The 20,490-nt window shown below is 40.4% G+C and overlaps 1 protein-coding gene across 1 annotated transcript in view; it reads left to right on the forward strand.

Annotated features, from left to right (window-relative positions):
- Positions 1 to 958: 958 nt before the first annotated feature.
- The window catches only part of VWF (von Willebrand factor), a 227,928-nt gene continuing 208,396 nt past the window's right edge, over positions 959 to 20,490 (forward strand). The window contains exons 1-2 of the mRNA XM_006891361.1: positions 959 to 1,013; positions 2,533 to 2,697. Coding sequence (XP_006891423.1) covers positions 959 to 1,013; positions 2,533 to 2,697 — 220 coding nt within the window. The remainder of the gene's footprint in view (positions 1,014 to 2,532; positions 2,698 to 20,490) is intronic.

Here is a 20,490-nt window from a genome sequence, read left to right on the forward strand (position 1 = left end):
TCATCTCCAAGGGGTTTTCAATATTGCTAGTTTGGAAGGAGATCACTAGACCAAACCTTGATCACATCTGCTCAGCAAAGTTTTCCTTCCACAGGGATGTAGTAGATTGGGCACATTTTGGCTTTTGTTTGGGGAGAGCATTAGGTTGAAAAAGAGTAGCCTCAGGGAATGCCAGCCAACAGATTCACATTAATTTTACATTCTCTGGAGATGCAGGGCTGTTGCAAAGAGCATAGGGACTTAGGAGTATGCTTTGCCAAACAGGAACAATTGTTCTTTACTGGGAGAACCACATAGTAGGGAAAGCTGATGAGACCCCAGGATACTGCCCTGGACTCCTGTCCATTTGTTGGGCTAAATCAGGCAGCATTTCCCGAGCATCTCCTTGGTGCGGGACACCTCACTGGTTGTTGTGGATGGAGATGAGTGAGATAGCCCCTGCTCTGTAGGCTCTCAAGGTACAGGGTGGTTACCACAAGCAAAGTGTCGAGTCAGCGGATCCTGAGCCTTTTCTAAGTCTGTGGTCAGAACAAGAATGTAAGATAGTTTGTACTTGCCAAATTTTGCTGCAAGGGTGCAAGGAGGATGAAGAGGCAAGAAAGAATCAGGTGCTTATTACCCAGCTTTTGTAAAAGTATAGGGAACAGATAGAGGCCACAGTGATTGGAGGACAGAGAGGAGAAGGAACTCCGCTTGCTCTTGGCTCACAGCCATCGTTACTCTTAGGCTTGGTCCTGGTGGGAGTTTTCTTTTTTTTTGAATGGGGCTGGGGGTGGCGTGGGCATGAAGGGACTTGTCTTAGTTTAGTCCATGTTCAACAGGAAAACAGGGCACAATGATGTTCAATTTTTTCTCTTGCTTTAAAGTACTTTTCCATTCCATGCACTGATAGAGGTATATTCCTGTAGCCATCTGTCTGGACATTGATGACCAGGGTGTTTTTCTTGCTTCTCTGTAGATGGTTCCTGCTCTGCTGGGGAGGGCATTGCTTGTGCTGGTACTTGCCTTGTCAGGTAAGTACCAAGGTATTTTCACTCTTCACTCTCTCCCCAGGGCCATTCAGAACAAGTAGGCCTTCTTGGAGTGAACAGTCATGCCTGCGATCCCCTTGTGGTAGGCTGGAGCTGGGACTGCCAATCACATGTTGCTGAGTTGACCTTCCCCATGAAGGCTCTGTAGGGCCCCCTGCCTTGACCCTGTACCATCCAGGGAGTGTGCGCCCTGTGTACAACTTCTCCTTATTGTGGAACTAGGAAACACAAGGCCACGTATGACTGTCCTATATGATGGAAGCAGAAGCGGAACAAGAGGAAAGAATCCAAGACATGAATAGAATATTTGTTACAATAATGATTGTGGAAATCATCTAGTTGACCCTCTCATGGTGCAGATGAAGAAACTGAAGGTTAGGGAGGCTAAGGGCATTGATAACTTCCTGCTTTATGTGTTCTTTCTACTGCACACATCGCCTTCTTAACTTGTTGAGATTCTTTCATGGGCAAGAGGCACTTTCCTGGTGGTGGCATGCCACGTAGAACACTGAGGCCAGCAGCATTCAGCCTACTGCCCACAGGTTGGTCTGGGACAAAATGCACATTTGCTGGGCCCCTTTGAATCTTCCTGCCAGACGCATCATCTACTGTGAGTCCTAGAACACTTAGAGGTTTATTGCTATGGCTCCCCACCGCCAACACACACACACACACACACACACACACACACACACACACACACAGGACAAGGGTGGTAGGAGACTCCTTGGGAGTTGGCATATGACCCCAGGAGAGCAAACATTTCCTGTGTATTTCCTTTCTACATGTCAGGCCCACATAGAAGGGATATGGGGCCCTTCTACATGTCAGATAAACCCTTACCACTTAATTTGTTCTAGAAACATTGGTGGTTTTATGCACAAGGATGCTTGTCACCATCTACTCACTACACCAAGAAATTCAGAAAAATGCTGTGAACCTAACATTAGAAAGTGAATTCTATACATTCAGATGCCAGATATAATGTAGCCCTTAAAAATCATGGTTTAGAAGTTTAGAAAATGGTATAATAAAATTTTTACCATATTAAGAAAAAAATAGATTATAAAATTTGCTCATTATTATTGCAAATTGGTAAAAAAATTCAGTTGTGAATATGCTGTGAAATAATATATAAAGATGAACACTTACACAGTAATTCTAGTTTTCTTTGAATGATAGGTTACAGGTTATTTTAACATCTTCTTTGTGTTATTTCCCTACATTTTTCCAAATTTTCTATAATGAATATGGAATATTTTATAAGTCAGTAAATAAACACCATTAGAACTGATAGATGGAGAAAAAGCATTTCTCCATTATTACTGTGCTCCAGTGTCATATTTTAGGGTTGAAGGAAACAGATTTAGGCTCATTTCAAAAGGAAAGTTCTTCCTCACGGTCCAATTTCTACAGGTCCCAGTCTCATTTCTGCAAGATCTAAGTGGCTTGGGGGTGGGGGGACATTCAGGTGGTGCTCACCTGTGATTTCTTCCTCTAGGGATCCTTTGTGAAGAAGGGACTCTTGGCAAGCTGTCCATGGGCCGATGCAGCCTCTTTGGAGATGACTTCATCAACACCTTTGACGAGAGCATGTACAGCTTTGCTGGAGACTGTAGTTATTTCTTGGCTGGGGACTGTCAGAAACACTCCTTTTCTGTTCTTGGTAAGTCCAGAGCACTGAAGGAGGAATCCAGCTCAATCGTAGTGTTTGGGGAGGTGGGAAACTGAGAAGATTTCTTGTTTGCATGACAGTGCCAAAGATAAAAAAATCAGTGCTGAGAACGTGGCTGAGTATGGCCTTTCTCATTTAGCATCTTCCCTTGGGAGTGTGGGAGGTTCTGGTGGCTTAGTGATACAGAGTTGTGTTGCCAATTTGAAGGCATGTGGTTCGAATCCACCAGCTGCTTCTAGGGAGAAAAATGGGCTATTTCCTCTCATGCAATTTACAGCCTCTAAAAATCCACCTGAGGGCCCACTACGCGTCAGTTCTGTCTTGATGGTACATGAGCATGAACATGGGGGTTTGGTGGGATGGGATGTGTCCCTATGTTCCTCAAGTCGTTGTATGTCCATTGCTCTTGGTCCTGACAATGCTCTGGGAGCTCAGAAGCATCAAAAGAAAGAATGAATTATAGGGAATGTCGTAAAGCATGGAAAGCTTTTTGCAAAAGAGAGGAACTATTATTTTTCTGGTAACTGTATAATTCAGATTATCTATATTATGTTGGGAGTTCCTGGGTGATGCAAATAGTACTATGTGTTCATCTGTTGACTGAAAAGTTAGTGTTTTGAGGCCACTCAGACACCCCTTAGAAGTGAAACCTCGTGACCTACTTCTAAAAAAATCACTACTGACAACTGTGGAGCACCGTTTTACTCTGACACATCTGGTGCTGTGATGACTCTGAACTTATTGAACAGCAACTGACTTTTATGTTGTGTTTAGTATTTACTGTGTTCCTGAAAAAGTGCAGGTACTTTACCAGTGTTGGCTCTGCTCCCTCACAGCAACTCTGAGATAGAGGTTGAGCTGCTTCTGTTTTGCATAGGATGAAAGGAGGTTATATAATCTTCCTAAGACTTGACAGCCACTGTTCAATGACTTGCTTTGCGTCTGGGAGCTGGTCAATGCATAAAGATGACAAAAGAAGAATGAATGCCTTTGAAATGTGATTTTGAAGAAGAATACTGCATATCCCATGTTCTACCAGAAGAACAAGCAAGCCTGTTTTGGAGAAAGTGCAGTTAGGATGCTCCTTACAGGCAAGGATCGTGACATTTTGTCTGACATGTTGTTGTTGTTGTTAAGTGCCGTCGCATTGCTGACAACTCATAACAACCTATGAATGAAAGACCACTTGCATAACTTACATCATTTCTCCAAGTTCAGTGGGTTTCTGGAGACAAGCTATTTTGGAAGTGGATGCCACTCCTGCTTCCAAGCTTGTTTTAATCAGGGAGCTCCACCAAACACTGACCACCATGAGTAACCATAATCGCATTTGACACATCAGTGTCATAGTGTTCAGCTTCACAGCAACCACAAGTTACCTTTGTACAGCAAATGGATAGACCAATTTTGGACATATTGTTAGGAAGAGTCATTCCTTGGAAAAAGACATCATGCTTGGAAAGGTGGAAGACCAGCTTAAGAGAGGAAGACCCTCAAGAAGATAAATTGACACAGTGATTGAAGCAATGGGATCAGGTGTATCAGGGATTGTGAAGACAGTACAGGATAGGACAAAGTTCAGATCCATTATTCATAGAGGAGTTTCTGTTAGATAGAAAAATGAGGAGAGAGAGAGAGAAGAAGCAGCTGGTCTCAAGCAGCAAACAGGCCTTTATTAAGTAGACCTGAGAGGGACACCAGGTGATTACTGATAGAGAAGACCAGAATGGCGTGCAGGCAAAGACAGTTTCCTTTTATAGGGACTGTTAAGGAGGTTTAGAGAGGAGGGTCGTTTGCTCAAGAATTTAGGGCCGGGGGTCCTGTCAGAATATGATTGGGCCCAGGGCTAAATTAAGCTCTGGCATCTAGGTGACCTTTCCAGGATATGGTCAGGTCTTACCAGGACCTTGTCGGGCCTCCTCAAGGTACAGTGAGGGTCAGGCCTTGGGCTAAGTAGTTGGAGTAGCAGGTGGTGTGGGGAAACTGTGATATTCTTCCTCCCATTTCTATGAGTTGTAGATAATAATAGCACCTAACAACAAGAAGACTTGACAAGGCACCTTGGTGGCGTAGTATGTAAGGTATCAGGAGATAGGCAGTCTCTTCCCATAAATAATTACAATGTTGGAAGCGACCCTGAATGCTTTGGTTCTGATGCTTAGCTTGCCAGGGACTCTGTAAGCGCTGAGGGGTCCATGAAGCCTCATGCTCAAGGAGCTATTGACATGAGTCAGTTTCATGAAGGAAGCAGGGCACGTGGTGCAAGGAGTCTTGGGCTGCAGGATTTGGGTCTGGCAGAGAGGACTGGAGAGAGTGCTCCAGGGGCTGGGATGGTATGAACAAAGGGAAAGAGGCTGGTGGTAGCAGATACTGCAGAGCGAGGAACCCAGTGTGGAGGTAGTGGTGGTCCTCACAAGCAGGCAAGCATTGAGATCACCTGGAAGGCTTGGTAAGTACAGATTACAACACCTTACCTTAGGGGTGTGGGCTCAAGCTAGCTGGGGTGAGAACACGTTTCCATTTCTCACAATTTCCTAGCTGATAGTCTTGCTGATGGTCTGGGAATCACATTTCAAGGCTCTATGGTTTGAAGGGCTGGAATCACTTTGTTGGCATTTGGTTTATTTGGAGACTTTCTGTTTAGTTTGGGCTCTTGTCTCTTCCTCTCAGGTCCTCTGACTGCTTAGTGTCTCAGTTTTTTATGACAGTTGTTTTCTGTTTCTTGGGACCCAGTGACATCTCTGTGTAACACAAACGGTTAATGCATTCTAACTGAACGTTTGGGGACTCAAGTTCACTAAGAGGCATCTCACAAGAAAGGCTGGGAGATCTGGTTCTGAAAAATCAGCCATGAGTTAGACACAATTTGTTGGCAAGTGGGGACTTGGCGGCCTTGCCTTCAGCTAGAAATGGAAGCATAGAAACTGTCATAGCTGGGGTCAGGTAACTTGTGTCTTTAGGAAAACTGTCCAATACCTCCCTGTATCATAAAAGAGAAACTGGAAAGCAAGTGAGATAAGTTATTTGATGAAGTGAGAGAGCTCTGGTGACACAGTGATTATGTACTTGATTGTTAACCAGTATGTCAAGCATCAGAATCTACCAACCCCTCATGGGAGAAGGATATTACAGTCTGCTGTCATAAAGATTTGCAGGCTTGAAATGAGTCAGAATGAACTAGGCAACAGTGAGATTTAAGGGTGGAGTGTGGTATCCAAATATTAATCGTTAAACAGTTGGTTTGCCACCTGAATGTTTACATGGTGGACATGAACATGGACAGAGACTAGAGGCTGCTGTGGCCTTTGGGTATTTCTATCAAGGCTAATCATCTTTGTCTTTCCCCCATCACAGCCACATAGATTTTCACCAGAGACACAATCTTTTCTAGGTTTCAGTGGGCCAGGAGGAATTTGAGGAACTGTCACTGAGCTCTTTTCTCTCAAAATAGCTCTGGGGTTCCCCACTGGGTAAGCTATTCCCTTGTTATAAAAACTTAATCTCATCAAGTGTGCCCCAATCACACTTTAATGTAAGTCAGTATGATTTTCACCAAAAATTGTACTACTATAACCATCAGAAATATAGGGGAGTGCTTATTAATTTTGGTGATGTTGGGGTGCTCTATGAGGATAGGAAATCAGAAGAATATTCTGGAGGAAGCTGGATCTCAGAAGCTTGGACTGATTTTAGAATTTGAGTGGGAAAGGGAGCCCCAGGGTCAGGGGCCCAACACACAGACCTTCTGGTCTCAAGTTTACACCCCCACCCCCCCAGCCCTGCACACCTCTATGCCTTTGTTCTTCAATGACATCCTGTTTCCAAGTTTGGATTGCAAATTTACATTCCTCTGAGTGTCAGTTGACCTTGTTCACTTCCTGGGTAAATTGTTTATGTCCCTGCAGAAGGACCACCTGGTGCAAAAGGGAAGCTTGAGGCCAAAGCTACAGGTCTCTTGGCCAATCAAATAGGGCCCTGGAAGAGACCATGGGCGTTCTGGCTCCTGCTCCTTGGACCTTACTATTCCTCAGCCAGTTACACAACCTGGCTTCCAAGCCAACTCCAGAGAGGACTAGAAACAACTGCTAGTCTGCTGAGTCACTTCCTCAGCCACCTTCTCCAGAATGTACTTTCAAAACTCCCCTGGCCAGCCCTTGTCTAGGGTGCAGATTGACTCTCTTACAACCTCCTTCAGTCTCTGGGATTCAGGATCCCACAGGCTCTGGGGAGTGTGCAAACCCAATCTCTATCATCTTCACAATCCAAGCCTACTTCTGCCTGTTGTTATAGTTGCTAGGTGCTGTCAAGTCAATTCTGACGCATGTGACAGCATGTGACAGAGTAGAACTGTTCTATAGAGTTTCCTTGGCTGTAATTTTTTTTTAAGAGATTACTAGGCCCTTATCCTACAGAGCTGGCCGAGTGGCTAACCTCTCAGTTAGCAGCTGAACATTTAACTGTTGTGCTGTAGGATTACTTGTTACTATTTTTGGCTGATCTTTAGGGCATCAGGTTGTTCTTATTAGATGTTGTTGAGGGAGTTCTGACCCATAGTTGCCCCATGTACAAGACAACAAAATGGTCCCTGGTTTTGTGCCATCATTGCTGTGTTTTGAGCTCCTTGCTGCAGCCATTTTTGAACTCCTTCTGCTAAGACAGGGTCTTCTTTTTTCAAGGACTGCCCTTTGCTTTACCAGCCTGGTGTCTTTGGCATGATGACTCTGGGCTGATCCTTCTGCTAGCATACTCACCATCTTCACTTCTAAGGAGCATTCTGGCTGTACTCCTTCCAAGACATATTTATTTGTTCTTCTGATAGTTCTACTAGTTCTAGACTAGTTCTGATATCTACTCCATATCCTTTGCCAACACTTGGGAGCTCTGGTGGCCTAGTGGGTAAGAAGTTGTGCTGCCAACTCAAAGGCAGGCAGTTTGAATCCACTAGCCTCTCTGAGGGTGAAAGATGGGAAATCTCCTCCAGTGAAATACACAGCCTCTGGAAACCTGCTGGAGGCTCATAATTCAAGTGGATTCTGACTCACCAGCAGTGGGTTTGGGTTGAGTTGCCAAAACCATAACTAAAATGCATCATATCGTTTCTTCTTCATTCTTTATTCATTGTTCAGCTTCTGTGTGCATCTGAATCCATTGAAAATACCATGTCTTAGGTCAGGACCATCATAGTCTTCAAAGTGACGTTTCCATTCTGAACTCTTAAAAGAGGTCTTTTGCGGCAGATCTGCCTAATGCAATACAGTTCTCTATTTCTTTCTTAATTTTTTAATTAAAACTTTGTATTGTGGTTTGAGGAAAACTATTTTTCCATCTGACGGTTTGTTCCTGTTTTGTTTCATGCTCTTGACTGCAGTTCTCACTAGGTAACTCTTTCCAATTCTACCTTGTGTTTCCTGTTCCTATTCACCCTTCTTTCCTGCCTTCTGAGTTTTGGTTTTGGCAAATACTGTCCAAATGACTGATTTTCTAAGGATAAATAGCTCCCAGTATTATGGTTTCTCTTACAGGCCTTTTAATTGCTTGTCCAGAAAGTAAACCATGAAAGCGACCTCAGTTCTAGGCCTACAGCATCAGTCTCAATCTCTCTCTCTCTCTCTCTCTCTCTATCTCTGTGTGTAAATAGTTATTTGAATTCTGAATTGCTACTTCTATGACTTGGAAGCAGGAGTGGCATCTACTTCCTAAAAAACATACCTCTGGAAACTCGATGAACTTTGATAAATGATGATAGTTATAGCAAGGCTTCAAGCCTTTTATTCATAAGGTCACTATGAGTCATGCTCAACTCAACAACAACCAACAATTACAACAACAACTTCCATGACATTGATTATGGATTCAAGTAAAATGAGATTTTTGGTAATATCAATACTTTCTTTGCTTATCATGATGTTGTTCATTGGTCTAGTTGAAGATTTTGGTGTTCCACAAGTTGAAGTGTAATTCATAAGGAAATCTGTTGTCTTTGATCTTCAAGGCCTCTTTGCCTTCAGCAAGCAAGGTTGTGTCATCTGTGTGCTATATTTTGTGAATAACCTTCCTCCAAACCTAATGCTGGATCTAAGGAAATTGCTTGCCATCATCTAAATCACCCACTTTAGGATTCCAAATCCATCAAGAGAGTGAAGACCTGGGACAACCAGACCCATCTCCTGGATTTGACAACAGTACTTAGGTCTGATCACTGCTCTGCCATCGCTTGCTAGCTCTATGACTGTTGACACGTTACAGTGTCAATCACGTGGATAGTCCAGATTTCTTAGTTCACCAATTTACATTCTCTTCTTAACTGAAACTCTCATAATACAGTAGGAGTCTTGGACCTCAGTTTTACATTTATCTAATTTTCTTCTTGTTAGGAACCTGGTGATATAATGCTTAAGACTTTGCTAACCAAAAGGTTGATGATTTGAACCTACTAGGTGTTACATGGGAGAATATATGACCGTCCTTTCCCTGAGGACTGAAAGCTTTTTGGATGTCATGGAACAGTTCTGTCTCTGCTCTGTAGAGTCAATGGCAGTGGGCTTGGTTTTTTATTTTTTTCCTCTGCTGAACTTTTGACTTGACCAGACTTACAGGTCTTACTTTTTAACTGTGCAATGTAGCTCCTGCTTAGATGTGCCTCATTTGGAATTGTCTAGGGGTTTAAAAAATATAATATTAGGCCACTGATAGAAATTGATTAAAATTTATTTATGATTTCCAAGTTGGAGCAACATTTTCTGACTACAAAGTAAAAGCTTTGCCCAAGAAGAAAGACCTTTTATAGATTTTGCTACATAGCAAAGAAACATTTCCTGGCTCAAAATCTGGAAAGGAGTGTGTCAGGAATGCATCCTGTCTCCGTACCTTTTCAATCAGTATGGAGAACAAATCATTTTGGAGACTGGACTTTATGAAGAAGAATATGGCTCAGGATTGGAGGAAGAATCATCAGCAACCTGCATTATACAGAGGATACAACATTATTTGCTAGAATTGAGGAAATTCTGAAGCATTTGCTGCAAGGTCAAGGATGGTATTCTTCAATATGAATTGAAGCTAAATTTTAAGAAGATGAATATTTTTACCACTGGGCCAGTTGGCAGCACCATGATAGATAAAGAGATTGAAATTCTTAACAGCTTTAGTTTGCTTGTCTCCACAATCAACACTGTTAGGACCAGCAGTCAGAAAACCAAAAGATGAATTGCATTGGGAAAGTCTGCTATCAGAGACCTCTACAATGTGCTAAAGAGTATATATCATCCTAGAGACTAAGGTGCTCCCAATCCAGGCCGTTGTCTTTGCAGTTACTTGTTATGCATCAGAGAGCTGTACAATGATTAAGGATGATAGAATAATCAATGTCTTTTATTTGTGGTGCTGGAGAAGAGTATTGATCATACCATAGACTGCCAAGAGAACAAATAGATCTGTCTTGAAGAGAGGGAAACCACTACTCCTTTGAGGCTAGGATTTATTTATCTTTTTTAACTCATGTTGTTTTGGGTTTTTGTTGATTTTTTAAAAAATTTCTTTTTGAAGCTCTCTCTCACATACTTTGGACATTTGGCCAGGAAGACCAGTCTTTGGAGAAGGAAATTATACTAGGGAGGGTACAGAGACAGCACCAGAGAGGAAGACCCTGATGAAATGAATTGACATAGTATTTGGGGTAATGGAAGTAGGTGTGCTGGAGTCAATGAAGTTGGCTCAGAACAGGTCAGGGTTCAGAACTATTGTACACTGGGCCACTATGAGTTGCAGGCAACCCGATGGCACTTAACAACAACAACATCACCAGAAGTTATATTCCCATGAAAAAGGACCAGAATAGTAGAATAGTACTTTTGTATTATTTCATAGACATGCAACATTTTCTTGAAGAACAACTCAGCTAATTAGTGACTTCCCCTAAAGCATAGTTCATCTGACCTTTGCAGCCACTTTCGTAAAACTGTAATAAAGCATGGTTAAGTCTTCAAAAGGTCACAATGCTCAAAGCAAGATATTCTTTGCTAATTAAGTTAGACTTTTATTTGTTTTTTGCTTGTTAATTTCTTCATTGCAAAAACACTTTTAAAAAAAGCATAAATGACAAATCATCTGGTGGACTACACAGGAATCAAATTGACTACATCTATGGAAAGAAAAGACCAGGGGCTGATTGTGTAATAAATCAATTACTCATATGCAAGAGAAACTGAACAAAATTAAAGTGTCATTGTTGTTGTTATGCACCATAAAGTCAGAACGGACTCAAAGCTAACCCTCCAGTGGGGTTTTAGAGGCAATAAATAGTGTAAGATGAGGCTTCCCATTTTTCACCAGAGGATTCAAACCGTATGCCTTTGGGTTGGAAGCATAAGTCCTAACAGTGGTTAGTTATTAGAGATCCCAACCAAATTACAGTCTTCAGTTTATTCCCATAAAACTTTAAAACTATCCCAAGGGTAAATCTGATGCATTGAACTCTTATGACTGAGGAAGAGAAAATTATGGGATGGCATCAAGGCTATCACACATAAAGAAAGCAAAAGGTCATTAAAAATACAGAGGAGAAGGAAAAGACCAAAGTGGATGTAAGAAGAGACTCTAAAAGCTTTACTATAACACAGATGGGCCAAAACAAAGCAAAGAAATGCAGAAGTAAAAGAGATGATCAGAAGATTTCAAAGGGAAACTCAAGAAGATAAATTAAGGTATTATAATGAACTGTACAATAAATTAGAGTTAGAAAATAAAAGGGGAAGAACAAACTCAACATTTCTCAAACTGAAAGAACTGAAGAATGAATTTAAGGTCCTAGTTGTAATACTATTTCATGTAACATATTCCATGGGGAAAATCTTAAATTAAGCAGGAAGCATCAAAATAAGATGGAAAGAATACACAGCATGACTGTACCAAAATTGGTCAACTCTGAACCGTTTATGGAAGGAACATATTATCAAGAACCAATGGCAATGAAGGATGTAGTTCACATTTCACTGAACGTATGGGGGGCGGGAATCCCAGGAATTGATGGAATACTGATTAGCATGTTTTGAAAACCAAATGTACTCCTGGATGTGTTCAGTCCATGTCAAGAAATTTGGGAGATAGTTACCTGGTGAGTTTACTGTAAGAGATCATTATTTTTCCCCATTCCCCCCAAAAAAGATGACCCAGTGGGATGTGCAAAGTATTAAAAAATATCACTAATATTACATGTAAGTAAAATATTGCTGATGATTATTTAAAAATGGGTAGAACAATTAATTGACAGGGAACTGCCAGAAATTCAAGCTGGATTCAAAAGATGCCATGGGAGAAGGGATATAATTTCTGACATAAGATGGATTTTGATTGAATGTAGAGACTACCAGAAGAATGTCTATCTGTTTATTGACTATAAAAAGTAATTTGTGTGGTTCTCGAGATTCTATTCTTAGAATGGCCTCATTATTTACATGTGACAGCACTCACTGTAATCTCACCAGAAGTAAGTCTATTTTCTGGTTGGAAATGCTTGTGTATCTGAGTGTGTGAGTATGTGTGTTCAGATTTCTGTGAGGAACTCCTCTCAGCTTCTGTTTTGCTCTGTGTGAAGAGATGGCTCTCTTTATCAGTGGCTCAGGCTGTAGCATCAGTTTAAATGTTGTTGTTGAGTGCTCTCCAGTAGTAGGTGACTCATAGTAACCCTATGAACGAAAGTCCTTAATACCTGCATACGTGACTTTCATCCTTTCTCCAGGTTCATAGGGTTTCTGGAGGCAAGCTATTTACAGAAGTGGATGCCACTCTGCTTCCAAGCTTGTTTCAACCGGAGAGTGCCACCAAACACTGTCCACCATGTTGTTGCATTTGACACATCAATGTCACAGGGCTCAGCTTCACAATGACCACTAATTACCTCTGTACAGCAAGTGGGCACACCAGGGCTATACGACCTAGAAGAATGTTTGACCAACAACAATTTAAAACTACAGTATTTTACCATCTGACACGCCCAAATGCTGGTGAACGCTGGGCCAGACACTCCCAATCCATCCAGCAAGTCCACTCAGTGGCCACCCACTTGAGGCAGAAAGAAAGCCACAAATGTCCCTGCGTTCCACACCTGCATCTCTTCCAGGTTCACGAGGCTGCATCTACCCAGTTCAAATACGTAACTTTTCCCAAGTTTCCCGAACTTGGCTCACAGATTTCTTTGCTCCCTCCTCTGCTGAAGTACTGGAGCCCACTTTTCCATAGATCTTCTAGGGGACGGCATATTTCTGAATTCTCAGAACTAATCTTTCACCTTGGGTTTTGTGTTATTGTTGTTATGTGCTGTTGAGTCACCTGTGACTCACAGTGACCCTGCATACAATAGCTCTGAACTTTGCTTTATCCTGGCCAATCACACTGTCTCTGACATACCTACCCACATTACCTCAGTTACTGTGTCAATCCATCTCTACCAGGGTCTTCCTCTCCTGCACTGACCCTCCACACTTCCGAGCATGATGTCCTTCTCCAAGGACTGGTTCCTCCTGGAAACATGCCCAAAGTATGTCAAACAGAGCTTCAAAATCTTTGCTTCCAAAGAGTAGCTTGGTTTCACCCTCTCCAAGACAGACCTGTTTGCTCTTTTGGCAGTCCATGGTATGTTCAATATGCTTCTCCAACACCACAATTTAAAGTACCAATTCTTCTGTCTTCCTTAATCATCAGGCATATGAGATTATGCCAACATGCCAATATGGACCCTTTTTTGCCACTAACTTCCAATCTCTCTGTCTATATTGGCTATCTTTTGTCTCCCTACTTATTTTAATTTTTTAGTCTCCAAGTCTTTTTTTTTTTTTAAACTTAAAAAATGGTTTATTTTTTCCTTTTACAAAATCTCGGTTCTTTCCCTGGAGCCCCCATTCCATTTCTGAATTTAAAAACAAAACAAAAACAAAAGTGAGCCGGCAAGGCCAAGGCTCTGCCAAGGCTCCCAGGGCCCGTGGCTCCAAGGCACCATCTGTGTCGTTTCAGGGAGGCCTATGTCTTCTCAAAGCAAAGCCTTTTGGTGTTACAGGAACATGGTCACTGAGGGGGCTGTCAGGCGGTCAGTGAGGGGGGGCGGAGGCAAAGGGACGCTGGTGCGTGGAGGGGAGCCCGACCACCCCGTGAGGCAGTCAGTGTCTGCAAGCCCAAGGGCAGCGTGCTGTCAAAGTCCAGTTTCTTACAAAGCAACTCCAGGTGCAACCTGCGCCTACTTCTGACACCCGGGAATCGAGGCTGTGGCCCGTGGTGGGCGGGGCTGGCGGGGACACTTCCTGCCAGCTCAGAGGGCAGGGGCACAGGACTTGGACCACCTGTAACCGCTGACTCACCCTGGTCACTCTGTCAACACTGTGTTCCTCCACATCAGCAAGCAGAGTGGTCCTGAGATGGAGGCAGGGCTGAGGGGCCAGTCTGCAGGGAAGGCTGAGTGCTCACTGAGCAGTGTCACCTGTCAGGGGCCAGTCTCGTCCCTTCCATTGGGAAGGGCCTTTGTTTATGGAGGTTCAGGACACTGTCGACCAGTCTCCAAGTCTTGAAGTCTCAGGATCTATGTTGTCCCTTCTGATTCCTTCATTTCCTACAGTTCTGAGTTCTCAATTTTGTTCCATTAGTCTATTTGGTTGTCATTGTATCAGTAGCATCCTGTTTTGGTTACCACTGCTGTGTAGTAGGTTTTGAGGTTAAGGAGTGCTATGCTTCCCACTTCATTTCCAAGCATTGTGTTTTATAAAATTAATCACCATTGAACTGTGCCCACATTACCCTGCTTTTTCAGGTCTCTGCTGCATATTTTTTATTTCCTTTACCTCTTCCCTCCACTCACCATGTTGTGCAACAATGTGATCCCCTCCTCCTGCCCACTCTCACCTTCACACTCACCCTCTGTCCCTACCCCTTCTCCCTTGGACATCTATATGCATTTTACTAGTTATCCTTCTGTTTTTACAATAATGGTCTTATGTAATATTTGTCCTTATAATACTGAATTGTAATACTCAGCATAATGCTATATGGTCCCTCCCAAGCTATGTAGTATTTTGCTAAATTGTTGCTTCTGAGTGCTGTGTAGTATTCCATCATGTGAATGTACCACAATTTCTCAATCCATTCAATTGTGGTTGGACTGTTTCCATGTTCTTGCAATGGTGACTAACACTGCTATGAACACTGGTATATAAATTTCCATTTGTGTCTCAGTTCTAATTTCCTTGGGGTATATTCACAGCAGTGAAATAGCGGGGTCATATAGAATTTCCATGTTCAGCTTATTGAAGAAACACCAAACTGCCTTCCAGAGTGGTTGTACCATTTTACAATCCCACCAGCAGTATATGAGATTTCCAATCTTTCCACATCCTCTCCAACATTTATTGGTTTCTTTCCTGTTAAAGTTTGCCACTATAATTGGGGTGAGATGGTATCTTTATTGTGGTTTTGATTTACATCTTTCTTATTGTCAGAGATTTTGAGCATTTCTTCATGTGTCTATTGGCCATCCAAATGTCTTCCTCTGTGAAAAGTTTTCCAAGTCTTTTGCCAATTGTAATTGTGTTACCAGTCTTGTTGAGGCCCTGTAGGATTCTGCAAACTTGTGTTTTGGGACCCTTGTCTGAGATGGTATTGCCAAATGTTTTTTTCAAGTCAATAGGTTTTCTTTTCACCCTATTGTAAAAAGTAATTCTTTTAGAAGACACAAGAAACCATAAAAGACCTAAATAAATGAAAAAAGTTCTAAAAGACAGAAAAGATGACTTTACATGTGGATTTCACCTGATGGGTTGCATAGGAAATCAGACTGGCTACATTTGTGGGAAAAAAAATCATTGGAAAAGCTCAATATTGGTAGTCAAAACTAGGCCAGGGACAGACTGTGGGTCAGATCCTGTATAATTACTCATATACAAGTTCAAATTGAAGCTTAGGAAAATAAAAATACGTCTTCAGGAACCAAGATCTGAATTTCATGATCATCTTAAGAATAGGTTTGAGGCATTGAACACCAATGATAGAAGACCAGATGAGTTGTGGGATGATATCAAGAGTATTATCCATAAAGAAAGCAAAGGTCATTACAAAAACAGGGGAGAAAGAAAAAATAGAAATGGATGTCAGAAGAGACTTTAAATATTGCACTGGAGTACTAAGAAGCCAATTCCAAAGGAGAACATGTCAAAGTGAAAAAGCAGAACAGATTATTCCAAAGGGCAGCTTGGGAGGATAAAACAAAGTATTATAATGGAATGTGAAGAGAGCTAGAATTGGAGAATAAAAATGTAAGAACTCGCTCTGCATTTCTCAAGATGAATGATCTGAAAAACAAATATAAGCTTCATGTCACAATATTTAAAGATGCTATGGACAATATATTGAATGACCCAGAAAGAGTGTGTGTGTGTGTGTGTGTGTGTGTGTGTGTGTGTGTATAAAAGATGGCTGGAATACACAGAACCATTATACCAGAAATAATTGATTGAAACTGAAAAATTTCAGGAATCAATAGTAATAGTAATGAAGGAGGAAGTAGATGCTGCATTGAAGACGTTGGCAACAGCTTCATCTTACTTGGGTCCACAATTACCACCCTTGGTATAAGCAGTCAGGAGATAAGGAGACACATTGCATTGGGAAAATCTGCAGTTAGGAACCTTTCCATTATTGAGGAGTAGTGATGTAAGTCCGAGGACTAAGATAGATGTGTCTTAATCAGGCCATAGCCTTTTTGATTATTAATTATACATCTGAAACCTGGACAATGAATAAATAGGACAGAAAAAGCACTGATGCCTTTGGGCTGTGGTATTGCAGAAGAGCACTGAATATCCATGGGTGGCAAAGAGAATGAACAGGTATGTCTTGGAAATGGTACATCCAGAATGCTCTTTGGAGGCAAGAATGATGAAACTTTGCATCACATACTTTGGACATGTTGCTATGAGGTGCTATTCCTTGGAGAAGGACATGAGGTTGGGGAGGGTGTAAAGTCAGCGAAGGAGAAGAAGACCCTCAATCAGATGGATTGACACAGTGACTGCTGCAATGGGCTTTTGTGTGTCAGAAAGTGTGAGGATGGTACAGGACAGAACAGGGTTCAGATCTTTTGTTCATAGGGTTGCTAAGAGTTGTGCTTGACTCAACAGCATATAACAACAACAACAACATTGTTTCTTGTAGAAGTGTTTTGGAGTTTTCTTAATAAAGGTCTTTTGTATCTCAGTTGTTGTTTTTGTAACAGTTTGTATCTCTTGAAAGGTTTATTCCTATGTATCTCAGTTTGAGGTTGGCTATTGTAAGTGATAATGCTTTCTTAATTTTCTTCTCTGTGTTTTCTTTGTTAGTATAGAGGAATCTTACTGACTTTTATACATTGACCTTGTATCTTGCCACTCTACTAAATTGGTCTACTAGTTCTAACAGGATTTTTGGTGAGTCCTTGAGGCTTTCTGTGTACACTAGCATATCATCTGTAAACAGTGACAACTTAACTACCTCTTTGCTGATCTAGATGCCTGTTATTTCCTTTTCTTGTCATATTGCCCTAACAAGTACTCCCACCTAATGCAATTTTTAATAGGAGAAGTGAAAATGAGAGTCTTTGTCTGGTCCTTGTTTGCAAGGAGAATGCTTTTAGACTTTGTCCATTGAGAATGATATTAACTCTTGGTTTTACATGTATACTTTTCACTATTTTGAGGAAATTCCCTTCTATTCCTGTTTTACTGAAAGTTATAATCAGGAAGCATGTTGGATTTTGTCAAAAGCCTTTCTGCATCAATTGCTAGGACCATCTGGTTCTTGTTATTTGCTTTGTTAATATGATAAATTGTGTGTTGATTGTTTTCGTGTGTTGAAACATCTTTGCATACCTGTTATTAATCCCACTTTGTCATTATGAACTACGAATTTTTTAAAAATGTGCTATTGGATTCTTTTGGCCAGGATTTTGTTACAGATTTTTTTAATCTATATTCATGAGAGAATGAGAGATACTGATTTATTGTTTTCTTTTCTTTTTTTTGCAATAACTTTGCTTTGCTTTATTATTAGGGTTATGCTTGCTTCATAGAACATCTCTGGGAATGTTCCTTCTTTTTCTATTTTTTGAAATAAGTAGAATTGGTGATAGTTCTTCTCTGAATGTTTGGTAGAATTCAGCTGTGAAGTCATCTGGTCCAGGGTATGTGTGTGTGTGTGTGTGTGTGTGTGTGTGTGAGGGAGTGTTTTTATGACCTGTTCAATTTCTTCTTTTGTGCTGGATCTGTTCAAGTCTTCTACATCTGTCCATGTCAGTCTGGGTAAGGCATGGGTTCCAAGGAATCTGTCTATTTTCTCTAGGTTTTCAAATTTATCAGAGTAAGTTTTTAATAAAATTCCAACATTATAGATTTACTCTCATCTGGTTTTTTTGTGATTCCACCTCTATTATTAATTTATTGAGTTATTTTTGTCTTCTTTTTTATTTTTCTTTTTTTAAGTATGCCAATAGTTTGTCAATTTTAGCTACACTTTGAAGAACCAGCTCCTGATCTTGTTGGTGGTAATGTTTTTCTGTTTTCTATCTCATTGATTTTTGATCTTGTCCTTATAATTTAATTTCTTCTAGAGGATGTGGGGTTTGATTGTCATTCTTTTTCCATTTTATGGAAATGTTGAGATAGATCATGAATTTTGTTTCTTTCTTCATGTTTTGTGTGTTTGCCTATTGTTATGAACTGCCCACTGAGGACTGCCTTAGCTGTATCTCAGAGGTTTTGGTATGTTGTATTTTAATTTTAATTTGTTTCTATTAACTTTTTTTAAATAACTTTTTATTTTAATTGTGTTTTTTTAAATAATTTTTTTTAACAGAGGTTTTGGATTTCCATTCATTCATTGCCGCAATTTTCTCCCTTCCCACCCCTCCCCACCAGCTCGATTCTAGCAGGGTGTTATTTATCTTCCACATGGTGGATTTTGTAAGCTTTCTCATTAAGTCTTGTCATTAATCTCTAGTTTTATAGCATTGGCCTGAGAAGATACTTAGTGTTATTTCAATGTTTTTTGATTTGTTGAAGCTTGCTTTGTGTCCTAATATATGATCAGTTCTGGAGAATGTATTCTATTATGCACTTGAGAAGAAAGTAAATTGGCTTTTAGTTGGTGCAGTACCCTGAAGACTTCCATAAGGTTGAGTTGGCTGATTGTATAGTTCAGAACTTCTGCATCTTTGTTAAGTTTCTTTTGAGTTGACCTATCCTTTGGTGATAGTGATGTGTTAAAATCTCCTACCACTATTGTGGTGCTGTCTATTTCTTTCTTTAATTTTGTTAACCATTGTTTCATGTAATTTGCAGGTCTGTCATTTAGTACATAGATGTTGACCAAAGTTAGATCTTCTTAATCTATTGTGCCTTTAATCATTATATAGTGCTCTTATGGTTTCATCCTAAAATCTATTTTTACCAGAGATTAATATTGTCCCTTCTGCTTTTTTTAGTGGATGACATTTGATTGGTTTTTTTTTTTCAGACTTTGATTTTTAGTCTGTCATTTTCCTCATTTTTTTGATGTGTCTCTGAAGGGAATGCATTTTTTTAAAAATTATTTTGTATTGGTTTGCTAACAAAGTTTGTATACATTGTATTTCAGACTATCTTTCATTAGCATTGTGTTTCATACAATCATTCCTATTTTCATTATCTTTTATAAAATTAATCACCATTGAACTATGTCCACCATAACTCTGTCTTTCCAGATCTCCATGAGATCTTTGTAAGCAACATATTGATGGGCTTTGGTGTTTTGGGGTTTTTTTTTTTGTTTTTTTGTTGTTTGGGTTTTTTTCATTCTGCTACTCATTTTTTTTTCTTAATTGATGCATTCAGTCCATTCATACTAAGTGTGATTATTGACAGGCCAGGTTTTACCACTGCCATTTTGTTGTACTTCTTTTTCTGTCATTTCTGGTTACTATGGTCCATTCACTTTCCTCTGATGTCTCTGTATGAAAGATTTTGCTCAGTATTTATGTATAGTTGGTCTTGTTTTCACAAATTCCTTAAGTTCCTGCTTCTCTGCAAATGCTATCATTTCTCCTTCATATTTGATGGACAGCTTTGCTGGGTATGGAATCTTTAGTCGGCAATTGGGGTTTCCCCCAGCTTTCTGCACATGCCATCCCATAGTCTTTTGCTCAGATTGCTTCTGCAGAGAAAACAGAACTGAATCTAATTATTTTTCCTTTGTAAGTGACTCTTTGTTTTTCTCATATTCGAGAGAAATAGAATTTGATAGAATTCTTTTAGCACTCTGTCTTTTATTTTGGATAATTTGATTATGATATGTCTTGATGTTTTTCTTTTTGGATCTAGTCTACTGGCATTTGCTGAGCTTCTTTAATGTAGATTTCTTTGTTCTTCATAATACCTGGGAAATGTTCATCTAGAATTTCTCCAACAATTTTCTCATTTATGTCCCTTCTCTCTTGTGTTCTGGAATTCCAATCATATGTATGTTGTTCCTTTTGATATCATCTTATATGATTAAAAAGTTTTCTTTATTTTCTTTAAGTCTCATCTCTGAAGAGCCTATGGTGATGAAAGAAGAAGTTCAGGCTGCTTTGAAGAAAATGGCAAAAATTAAGGTTCCAGGAATAGATGGTCTATCAATTGACATATTTCAGTTAACAGATGCTGCCCTGAACGTGCTCACCAAGTTGTGCCAAGAAATCTGGAGAACGACCACTTGACCAACTGACTGGAAGAGATCGATATTTGTTCCTATCCCAAA

The sequence above is a fragment of the Elephantulus edwardii genome, unplaced genomic scaffold (assembly GCF_000299155.1).
Source record: "Elephantulus edwardii isolate Elephantulus edwardi_28Jun2011 unplaced genomic scaffold, EleEdw1.0 scaffold00096, whole genome shotgun sequence".
Lineage (NCBI taxonomy): Eukaryota > Metazoa > Chordata > Mammalia > Macroscelidea > Macroscelididae > Elephantulus > Elephantulus edwardii.